Source organism: Lissotriton vulgaris, chromosome 2_1 (assembly GCF_964263255.1).
Source record: "Lissotriton vulgaris chromosome 2_1, aLisVul1.2, whole genome shotgun sequence".
In the NCBI taxonomy this organism is placed as follows: Eukaryota; Metazoa; Chordata; class Amphibia; order Caudata; family Salamandridae; genus Lissotriton; species Lissotriton vulgaris.
The window spans coordinates 553,887,725-553,900,196 of NC_141687.1; the positions used below are offsets into that span (position 1 = coordinate 553,887,725).

Sequence of the window (12,472 nt, forward strand, 5' to 3'; positions counted from 1 at the left end):
TTCGTGTTGGTGGGCGGGTTCTGGCTGAGGGTGGTGGTGAGTGAATGTTTCTCCCATAGGATAACATTAACACGTTTTATGCTCCTACCTCAAAATCATTATTTTATTTTTGCTAATCCCAAATAAATCTATAACTCCGAAAGTACTTGGCTGATTTGGTAGCCATCTATTTTTGGTTATGCAGTTTTTACAGGACGGTGCTATCTTGGGTCTGTCGGTCACCACTTTGGAGGTTCAGTGGGCGGTGTTTCATGCATTTCATGGTTCTTGGCATAAGCTAAAGGATGAAGGGGCTGATGCCAAGATTTTTCAGGTACTGTTAAACATGCTTCCTAGACCGGTTCATTTTTTCCCTATTTGGAATCTGCAGTTTGTATTGGATGCCTTGACTGGGTCTCCATTTGAACCCCTTGAGATTATTGATTTGAAACTTTTAACATTTAAGACGTGTTTTCTAGTGGCCACTAATTCTGCCATGCACTTGGGGGAGATGGTGGACTTATCCTGCAAGTTTCCTTTCTGTAAAGTGTTTCAAGACAGCATTGTCCTGGTTCTGGTTCTCTCATTTGTACATAAAGTCAATGCAGCTTTTATGTGAGTTAGGGGGTGATCATGCTGCCTTTTTTTCCAGAGCCATCCTCAGATGAGAAGTGCAGGTTGCACTGTTTGGACGTGAGGCTGTCTTTGCTGTGGAACCTTAAATGGGACACAATATTTGTACATTTGGTGATGCTAAGAAAAGCCATCTATGCTACCTTGCATAGGTGTATATGGTTTTGTTTGCATATGAGCTGAAGAATGTGGTTTCTACCCTGGGTGTTCATGGGCAGTCTACGCACAGTTTGGTGGCAACAGTGGCTGAATTGCAGGAGATTTCAATAATGGAGATTTGTAGAGCAGCGACATGGTCCACTTCCTCTACGTTTGTTCGACACTATCAGATTGCTGAGCTGGTACGTCTGGATAATGTATTAGGTCACAGAGTTGTGTCCTCTATGAGAGAATAGAGGCATTTCTGTATATGTTCTGGGCACTCTATTAAAGTTGGATATTTATTATACAGATGGCCAGATTCTATTTTTCCTTGCTATGACTCATTGGTTAAGGAGGAAGGTGAGGGAGGGATGGGAGGTTATGCATTTATTACTTACCGATAATGGTATTACTCCTAGTCCTCCTCCTTCGCCTTCTTTCAAGGTCCCTCCCTCCCTTCCGGTAAGGAACTACTGAGTGTATGGTTGGCTTGTTTACATACAGTAAGAGGAGGGAGCAGGCATTTTTATTCAGGAAGAGAGGGATCTTTTGGAGGCAAGGGAGCCACTTGCTTATTTTGGAAGTGAACTTTTTTGGTTCGAACCTGTTGTATGTAAAATACTGAAGTCAAAAATATTGAGCTGCTCTTGTATCAATTGCACAATTACAAGTAATAAAATATTGTCACGGTAATTTACATTTGGACGTGAAGAGTTACAGCTTCCCTTGATGATGCATAATCAGTACTGTAAGTCAATATTAATGATAGGCTGTAGACTCAACCTATGCAAAAAGAACAATTGATGGACGGAATGTTGAACATGCCCATCATCTTTTTATTTTGTTACCGTAAGTGGGAAGGGTATGACCAGACGTGGATCCCACGCTCACTATGCCAGTGGGTTCAAGCTAGCCAGGCAGTTTGGGCTGGACTATTCCCATGGGGAGCAGAGTGAAGACTGATTTTCATACGGCTGTGTCCAAACTGAGGTGGCATGGCGAGCAAACAAATCGATGGATTTAACACAAATCTGTGACTGGGGTGACTGTTCAGCATTCCGTGGGTGACTGTTTGACAATGCTCAGCATTCCGTCCATCATCTTTTTATTTTGCTAGACTCAACTAATGGCCAACTAGGAAACGGCCCCACTGCAATAAATATCATACATCTAGTTCTGACTGATTTTCCTACATGTGTATTAATGGAAGGAAACCTAATGTGATACTAGGCCCAACAAAAAGGGACCCCGAATAGTGAAGAACAAGAGAAATAACCATCAAATTCTTTCTACAGAGGACTTGCTCAGAATTACAAACTAAGGGATGTTCGGTGAGAGAAACAGTTAAAATAGAAATGGCTTACATATGTTAGTCAACTACATAAGTGAAGATAGGATGAGTAAGCACCTGGTTAACCTGTATTTGAACTGTACTATCGTCAATATCCTGCCAATTTTCAATTCAGACAATTTTTTATTACAATAGAATGTTTCTTTCAAGTGGCAAATAGATTATATTCTGTAATGTTCACCCGCAGGCTTGATCGTTTCTTATCAAATAATGAACTATAAAACTCTGCATTAAATAGCTGCATATATAGAGTCTGGTCCTGCCAATAAAATGCATTCTACTATTTATTTCAGTCATTGTACCTGTGTCTGTCTCACTTGCATGACTCCTCTGTCTTAGCTCGGAAAACTGTTTGAGAAGAGCAAAGTTGGCATGAGGCTTGAAACAGGATGTGTAACCATCAGCCCACTGTTTATTTGATTTACTATCCTGCTCAGATCCTACAATGATGAGAAGATAAATGAAAATAATGAAACAGCAAATGTGATATTAACTCCATCTTAAAAACTATTTTAAAAAAGGCTATAGAAGGAGTATGCCTATCTCAACATGCTTTCTGGTTCTCTTGAGTACAGTTTTTCGCGCCGTGATAGAAACTGCACCCTGTCTTCAACTATTCGCTTACCTGGCTTAAATGCTTTGCCTACTTAGGAGAACACATTTTATTAGAGGCAAAGAAACCTTCTGTTTAGAAAGAGGCTAAAACGACACAGACTGGTTCACTCGTTTTCCAGCACACATTACAAAGCCAATAGGTCACGCCTATGAGACAGATATTGTCTTTGTCAATGTTTTTAGTCATGTACAGTAGCGCGGCTGCTGTACAACAAAGCCGAGGGCGAAAAAATAAAAAGCTCTGTGATGCAGCCAAACTCCGACACCAAGTCATAGCACTTTTTTCCTTTACTTTCAATCATGCTCCACTGCAACTTGCCTGCTGTATAACGGGACATAAAAAAATATTGTAGGCGAGCCTGTTGACTTTGCCAATGGTTCTTTTGTTTCTGGTTCGAAAGGCAAATATTAGATTACGAGTAATGCAGCATGTTCTCTGCTTCTTTTTTAACTTGGATGTATATACAGGATTTACTATTACTTGAATCTGAGGACAAAAATACAAAATGGTCTCTGGATCAAAGTAATTAAGGACCTGATTTAGAGTTCGGGGATATGTTACTCCTCACAAATGTGACATATATACCATCCACCATATTACAAGTGCCATTGGATATAATGCACTTGTAATACCGCAAACCGGGTAACTGACAGATTTGTGACAGAGTAGCCCGTCCGCCATACTCTAAATCAGGCCCTAAGTCTGTCAGCTACTAGGTTGTACTAATGCAGCCCAATACAAAATATCCATCACATTGGCCAAGTTTGGATGGTAGTTGGCATGAGTGTAATGCTCTGAAAAAATATAACGTTCATTTTTTTAAGTCACTGACACATGTTATGTACAGCAACAATAACAGACAACACCTGTTAGAGTAGGGTTTATATACATCTATCAAGTTATATGTAAGAATTCTGGTACCAAAAATATCGCCTGACAAAATATCATTTACAAAAATATAGTCCTGTTAACTCTTAATGAGGTATTAATGTGTAAACAATATTTAGGATAAGATGTTTCTGTCAGGCAATTTTCTGTTTACAATATTCTGATATGAAATACATTTATCAATGTGTTACAGTCTACACACAACATTGCTTTTGACTGTAAAGGATGGTCAATGAATTAAATTATGGTAGGACTGGTCAGGGAGTTTCAAGTTTATCAGTTATCCTGCTGGGTTGCAAGGAACAACACCAAACAATAAAACCATAACAACCATACCATACAAACCCAAAATAAGAAGCAGAGCAGCAGACAGTAAGAATCAGCTAAAATAAAACACACAAGCCATGATATACCATATAAAAGCAAATTTTGCACACATACTATCAGCCGTAAAATGTTTATTTGCAGTCTTTCGCACCATACACTATTAATAGGTAATTAAGTCCAACAGGCCTGGATGAACGTATTCCCTGACATCAACAGTTGAAATCATTACATTTAATTATTTTTCGAAACAATCGGATGCAGTTTTATTCTTGCTTCAAGTGTAACAAATAGCACAACAAGTAAAGCAAAAGCAAGAGGCATAATATATTAAAACAGGTAAAGAATAATAAACAAAATAATATGGAAGCCAGTCCATTAATATTATGTAGGGACCAAGAACATCTTAAAGTGTATGTGTCCAATCTGCATTTTGATATAAACTTAAAATATGTATTATCTAATTCCAGAAACAGAACTAAGACAAAACAGCATGTATAACATTGAAGAATCAAACAAAATTTCATCCTGGGTTAAAACAATCTGCTGAGCCATACAGAATTTTAGACGAGAAGTGATATAACAATAGTGTTGGTGCAATGCAGTCACTAAAAAGCTGTCTAGTGTAGTTTAAAAATGGCCTTTTATTCCAGGCTAGATTCAAATGCTTACAGTTCCAGCCCTGAACTTTTTGCCTCCTTCTCTTGAGCTTTTTGTTTCTTTTCCACGAGTTTCAATCCTTTTTCCCATAGTCAATTAAGTTCTAGTTCCTCTGCCACAAAGCATGCCATGTTCGCCTGTCTACATCTACAAATACCAACAGTGTTGAAGAGCGGGCGGAGCATGCTCTTTCGTTCAGACAAGAGATGTTTGGATGTGCAAATCAAACGCAGTAGGTCTTCCCTGCCCTGACTATGGTCTGCACGATGTTACAACTGGACTTTGTTTGCAGGGTGGAAGACGTAAAAGTGACGGAAGAACCCTCAAAAAGTAGCTTAAGTATCCATATTTCACCAACTTGGTGAATTCTGTCTGCAGGTAAAGTTGTACTACAGCCCTGGTGTATCTGTGTAGTATAAATCATTCATGAACTCGGGTTGCCAATGTTGCCTTGCCTGCTATCAGGGAGGCTTGTTTACTTGCTTTATATATTAGTTGTTTCAAACATTGATGAGAGACTGCAATCTCCCACAGGTTTTCAGCTCCTACAGTCTTAATAGAGTCCCAAAGATAGTTCCTTTCAGGGCAGGGATTCCAGGTCTTAGGTGGAAGTTCAGAGATTCCGGTTGAGCTCCTTTTTAGGTCGCGCGTAGGCAGTGCGCATGCGCTGTCTCTCCGAGACTTATAGTAATTCTTATAGCGAGGGTAATCCCGCCTCTGCTTGGCTGCAGTTTACAATTGGCTCATTTACGATTTCCGGCCTCCTTATTGGTTGATGGTCCGATGCATCACTTCCGTTTTTATTGGAAGCAGCACCAACCAACCAGTCTCATTGCGATGTGGCGCCGGCATTATTCATAGCAGCGCAAGACCAATAATGTACACGGCCGCAGAATACTTTTATTTATTAACATGTTGCCCACTTTATTCACAGCCGCGCAATACCTATAATGTGCAGGGCCGCCGAAAACTTTCATTTATTAACATTGCGCCCACTTTATTCACAGCCTCGCAATAACTATAATATTCTTAGCCACGCAAAACCTACAATGTACAAGACCGCAGAATACTTTTCTTTATTAACATGGTCACTTTGTTCACAGCCGCGCAATACCTACAATGTGCACGGCTGCCGAAAACTTTCATTTATTAACATTGCGCCCGCTTTATTCACTGCCTCGCAATACCTATAATATTCTCAGCCACGCAATACCTATAATGTACATGGCCGCAGAATACTTTTCTTCATTAACATGGCACCTGCTTTATTCACAGCCGCGCAATACCTATAATGTGCAGGGCCGCCGAAAACTTTCATTTATTAACATTGCGCCCACTTTATTCACAGCCTCTCAATACCTATAATATTCCTAGCCACGCAATACCTATAATGTACAAGACCACAGAATACTTTTATTTATTAACATGGTCGCTTTGTTCACAGCCGCGCAATACCTACAATGTACACGGCTTCCGAAATCTTTCATTTATTAACATTGCGCCCGCTTTATTCATAGCCTCGCAAAACTATAATATTCTCAGCCACGCAATACCTATAATGTACACGCCCGGAGAATACTTTTCTGTATTAACATGGCGCCTGCTTTATTCACAGCCGGGCTATGCCTATAATGTGCACGGCCGGCGAAAACTTTAATTTATTAACATGGCGCCTGCTATAATTGTCTGCAGCTACTACCTCACAGCTTAAATAGCAGTTTAGTTGGTTCTCAGTGTAATGATGAGTTCTTCAAGAAGTTAATTAGAAGTACGTTTTATTGGTAAGCAAGCAGGTACCTCTCTCATCTTCATCATCTCTCCTTCAACTGACTAATTCTTCCTACAATACTGAAATCCTACTACAGAGCATCACCCAGTTTCCATGGAGCTGGATGCATGCACTGTAGCCAGGATACCACATCTTTCTTTACAATTAACAAGAAAATAAGAACAGACAACAAAATATAATGATACATAAATTACTATAGTTATTAGAAGATAATGTAAGGTAAGTGGAACAACAAGAAGTGTAACACAACCCAATTCTTCTTGACACAAAAAACCTCCTATGGATAACATTGCATAAATCTTGAATTTTGATGGGACTCTTACTGATCTGCCAGAGAGTGTGGTCTTAACTTTGCTACAGGTGGCTTGTTCCACAGGTACGGATACACATGCATGTGAGTTAATACTGGTGGAATGGGGTGCTTTCTCACAATTAATAACTTCATTCCATATCCAATCCATTGATGGAGTTTCCCTTACCTTATTACTTGTGATGGAAAAGTTCCCTTTACACTTTGCAGTACGGTTGTGATGCCAAATTTTATTATCACTCAGTTTAGCAGATTTGGACAATAACTCCATCGCTTGTAAAGGGGATGATATTTGCTCTGACCCTTTTTGACTTTAGAGCCTAATTTTATTTTTACCCAATCGCCAATCTGTAAATCAGCTTCCTTGGTGTCATGTTTTTTTTCCAAAATTGTTTATGTAAGATTCATGAATCTTATGTAAATTGGAACGTGCAGGAGACCATTTTCCACACACTTTTTTTTCATTCAAGGCAATATTAACTTTTGTGAAGGGTATTCAGTATTCTAAATGGGCTGTAACCTGTGCATGTGGGAGTGATTCTATAAGCCCAAATAGTGCTGTATAATTCTTTCTCCCAATTTTTTCCTGCACTAATGGCTGCCTGTAGGCTTCCCATAATGACTCTGTTGAATCTCTCAACAATTCCGCTCCCGGCTGGATGGTAAACTGGGGTTTTCCTTCCAACAATACCATTCCTTTTTTAAGCATTGAAGGTAATTATCAGATATGAATTGTGCTCCATTGTCACTCAGAATGTGTCTGGGAATACCTTCACGTAAGAACAACTCTTAATCTCTGGCCATTTAGAGTAGTTGTCAATGACAACTAGGATATATTTCATGTAACCATGATTATCTTCAATGGGACCCGGCCAATCCATGCTCAAATCTTCCCATGGATGCTCAGCAATTTGTTTAAGCCCAAGGGAAGGTTTGAAGGCTCTTTGAGCTTTGTCAGAATTGGTACAAGTGGAACATTGCTGGATAAACCTTTCAATGTCTTTGTCTAAGGCAGGCAACCAGAATGACATTTTAATTCTAGATAGAAGTTTAATTATCCATAAATGGCCTTCATGATTAATGGATAAAATTCTAACACGTACATTTGATGGTACTGCAACTCTTTCACCCCTACACAAATGGTTACAATCATCAATACTTAGCTGCTCCTTAACTTCCCAGAATGGTTTGAAGTAATCATGTGAACTTGATTTGTTAGGCCAACCATTGATAACATATCTGGTAACATTTAAGGTTTTATCCTTCTTGCATTCTTCATCCCATTCTTCTTTTGAAATAGCATTTACGCCATTTCGTGAACTTCATGAACAATAGCTACATTATAATCTTCACACATGTCAAATAAGTTGTCTTGAACAGGTAAAGGGGACCTACTCAGATAATCTGTGACTTGGTTCTTCTTCCCTGGAAGACATTCAACCTCATACATAAATTCCAGTAATTTAAGACTCAATCTAACCAACCTGGGAGTAGCCGTTAACATACCATCAGGTGTAAGTATTTTAAGTAGGGGTTTGTGGTCAGTGCGCAAGGTAAATCTGGTACCCCAAATAAATTGCCTGAACTTTTCCATGGCCCAGACTGTGGCTAGCATCTCTTTCTCTATAACAGAGTATTTCTCTTCAAAAGATGTTAGAGAACAAGATGCAAACCCAATACTTATTTCAAAGCCAGACTCACCAATTTGGGATAGGACTGTGCCTAAACCTTTCCCGCTAGCATCAGTGGTGATTATGCTGTGAGCTGTATTGTCAAAGGCTTGTAAGGGAAGGGCAGATACAAGTTCATTCCTTTTGTGTCAAAATCACCTTGAAGATCATCATTCCAATGGAATTCCTGTCTAAACTTGAGGAGCTGTCTGAAGTTGAAGGTTTTGTTGGCAAAGTTTTGTACAAATTTTGAATGACCTTAAATCATCTTTAGATTTCGGAATGGGGCATTTCCAATGGCACAAATTAGTTCTCTTTTAGGCGCAATACCACCCCCACTCACTTTGTGTCCCAAATTTATGACTAAATTCAGGCCAAATCTACATTTCTTAAGCTCAGCTGTTAGGCCTTTCTCAGACAGGATCTTTAGCACTTCCATAAGCCTGTCATTATGCTCTTCTTTGTTCCTGCCCATAATTAAAATGTCATCTTGGAAATAAGTGAATCCATATACATTCTTGAACAGTTTGTGCATTAGCCGTTCAAAAAATGCTGCAGTAGACGCTTATCTGAAAAGCATTCTGATGAAGCGATAACATCCAAATGGAGTAATGAAAGCAGTCAAGTTTTTGCTGGATTCATGCAAGGGTATCTGGTGGTAGGCGGACGTTAGGTCGAAAACCATGTTATGCCTTTCGTTTGAGCTAAGAGTTCGTCTATCCTGGGTAAAGGAAACGTATCTATTAAAATGTTCTTGTTTAGGTCCCTCCAGTCCACACAGAGGCGAAGACGGCCGTCAGATTTCCTCGCGACGACCAATGGGGCCAACTAGTCAGCGCTCTCTATAGGCTTAATCACGCCATTTTTTCAAAAATATCTAATTCATTCATTACTGCTTCTTTCACACTTAAGGGTATGTTTCTGGATTTATGGGTGACAGGACAAGCATCATTCTTAAGCACAATTTTATGCGAGTACCCAATTAATTTGCCCACTTCACCAGAAAAAATTGTTGGAAATTGTTCCACAATTTTATCCATAAACTCCTTGTCCCCTTCTTCCAAGATCATTACTTGGTTATCATTCTTTTAATAAAAAATAATTCCAAGTGCACCCTGGTCAATCCATCCCAGGACCGAAGGGCCAACCTCTGCAACATACAGTTTGCCTAAAGCTTTCGAACCCTTAAATTCAAAGATTTCCTCTACAAATCCAACCATAGGGATTTTTTCACCAGTAAATGTAACTTGCTCTATGTCAGGAGGTAATAAATCTTTGTTTAAGGTGTCAACGAAAAGTTCATTCCAAAGGTCTTGTTGAATAATGGTGTACGGGGAACCCGAATCAGGTACAATATGTATAAGGACCTCCCCCAATCATAATGTCGCAAGTAAGCTTCTTTTTTGATTTGGTATTGACGTTAGACACAATGTCATTACGATCACAATTATCAATTATGCACAATATCCCTTCATCACTAGAGGAGTTAGACTTATCATTTTCCTCTGTGATACTATCATTAACACACCCAACTGCCTTTTTTTCCTTATTTAATCTTATCCTGCATGCTTTTGTGAAATGACCGATTTTGCCACAATACGTGCATTTAGATTTTAACGCTGGGCATTTTGTGTCATTAGCATAATGACCGTTATATCCACATCTATAACAATTGGGAGTTTTATCACCTTTAGATTTGTTGGCAGTATTAAAAATGTTCTTAACCTCAAATGATGACCGTTTGTCATTGATTGTGTTAGAAATTGTAGGGGTGCACCATATTCCCGAGTAATCAGCACCCGCATATATAGAGGATTATAATCAGGTTTAAATGTGACACAGAGCTATGAAACCGTGTGCCAGAATTTACATAACTATAACGTAAAGTGCTTTGAAAATACTAATGTCATGTTAACTTAGGAATGTGTTTGTAGTATAATACTAATTCAGTTAAAGGATGTTCGAATAGGCATTGATGTATTTAAATGCATGTTTAGAATTGTACTATTGTATTCATGTAACGACATAGAAGTGTTTAGTTAGAGAATGTATTCTTTTTGTTATAATGATGTAGGCCTAATGAACGAAAATGTTTGCCAATGTTAGGGGGTGATATCCCGAAACGTGCAGAGGCCCAGGTGGGGAGAGAGGATTGTGTAGGCCGAACTAAGAATGTTTCACTTCGCATTAAATCATGGAAATGCCGTTCCTAGAAGGTTGGTTTAGAAAATTAATTGCAAGTAGCATGGAACTGTGAATCGATTTATGTGCGTTCCTTTGCAGGTGCAAGGTTAACCAAAGATAGTAGAGAAGGGCCCATTGTATATGAGCATTAGGATGGTAGCCCCAGACATGGAGGAGTGGCTGCGGAATTTAGGGAAGCAACTTCAAGAGGAGAAGACTCTGGGACCCAAGGCCGTTTCTCAACGAACAAAGATGAAGATGTCGTAATGAAGTTACTTTGAAAATTAATACTTTTGAGAGGGGCGTACCTTAGGGCGTGTCACCCTTATTGTGGGATTTGTATTAGGGACAGCACCCCGGCAGGAGAGCAGAGCAGATACGCATGAGGGCGAAGAAAGATGCTGGGTAGGCAGAGAGCTTTTGCTATGCAAGATGGGTTCATAGGCTAAGTCTGAAACAAGTGAGTGAGCTTCTTTGGAAGTCACCACGGCTGACACTTCTGTTAGGAGGTAACTCTGTTAGGTAGGGATGCCACTTAGTAAAGTGTAGGGACAGTTTAATCTGGATGTATTTCTTCTTTTCTTCGATGCCTACTAAAACTCAGATAATAGCAATTCTTGCTAGTCTGGTGGTTCTGGAGATTATACTCGTGTTGTTTCTTAGTCGACTGAGACTTTTCCGTAGGATTATGTTTGTACTAGTGCCTGTTTATCTTTTGAACCTGTTACTGAGGTGTTTATATACACAACTGCTTTTGGCTTTATAATAAATCTTTAAACTTGACTTTTTGTCAGTGGTTCTTTGGGGAAAGCAATGGGGATGGTTCGAACTGATGTTATGATGTTGAGATAGATTGCCTTCTACACTCTATGACAGGTAAAAAGGTCTAGTCGACCCGTGGCGGGATTCTATAAAATCGCTCTGATTCTAGAGTGAAAATCCCACCTTTCCAGTTGGTAGCAGAGTAGGATGATTTATCTTCTGGAGTGAGGGTAATCTAGAGTAGGCTAAGATTTCCCCAAGGCCCATAGAGATCTGGATATGTGCGTCCGCAGAACCTCGGACGGAAGATGGCATTCCACGGAAAATCACGGAGAGTGACGGTGCGGCAGAAAGCAGCAGGTCGTAAGAGTGTGAGTATAAAAAGGGTCATGCGTGTTAGATTGCGGTGTGTATTATGTTGTTGAATTGTATTGTCTAGCGGAGTTGAGTGCCTGTAGTGTGAAAGGAGAACAGGTTTTGAGCGCGCGCAACCGGTGAAAATCTTAAGCTCAAGGAGAGTTTAAGTGGTTCGGGTGTATCGAACACCTACAGTAATTGTCGACCAGTGAAAGGGGGTCATGAGGTACCATTGACCGCCCGCAGGACCGAGATAGGGGGAACGAATGTGTGAATGCGTGGGTAACGGACGCTGGTCGGAAGTTGCCATGTGTATGTAACCTATCAGAGAAGCGATTGTCTGGTCGTTAAGCGGACAGACGTTTGCTAGTCGGTGACAATTACAGTCAGACTGTGGACATACAGTCAGAGAGAGGTGATTGCTTGGTCGGAAGTAATCGTTTCAAAGTGTATGATTGGGACGCATGCATGACCGAGAGACGAGCGGAGAAAGGAGGGGAACTGCTGCAAAACGGAGGCGAGTGACGTCAGAAAGAACCGCGCTGGGATAGGACAGTTAGTGTGGAGCCGCGCTGAGATTGGGCGGTTAGCGAGAAGTGAATGACGTCAGAAAAGAGCTGCGCTGGGATAGGGCGATTAGAGTAAAGCCGCGCTGGGATTGGTGGATTGTCATTGTGAAGTAAACGAGCGTAGTAAACAAGGAATTGTTGTGGGTTTCATCATGAAATGTCTAAAAGGATTGCGAAGTTGCTTTTCGGGAGAAAAGAGACTTGAACCTCGGGGTGGGGAAGAGGCTCCACCCGAGGAT

At 40.2% G+C, this 12,472-nt stretch overlaps 1 protein-coding gene across 1 annotated transcript in view; it reads right to left on the reverse strand.

Moving 5' to 3' along the window:
- Positions 1–12,472, reverse strand: part of KANSL1L (KAT8 regulatory NSL complex subunit 1 like) — a 2,604,205-nt gene that overhangs the window by 998,112 nt on the left and 1,593,621 nt on the right. Inside the window, exon 8 of the mRNA XM_086954111.1 lies at positions 2,407–2,544. Within this exon, the coding sequence (XP_086810237.1) occupies positions 2,407–2,544 (138 nt within the window). The remainder of the gene's footprint in view (positions 1–2,406; positions 2,545–12,472) is intronic.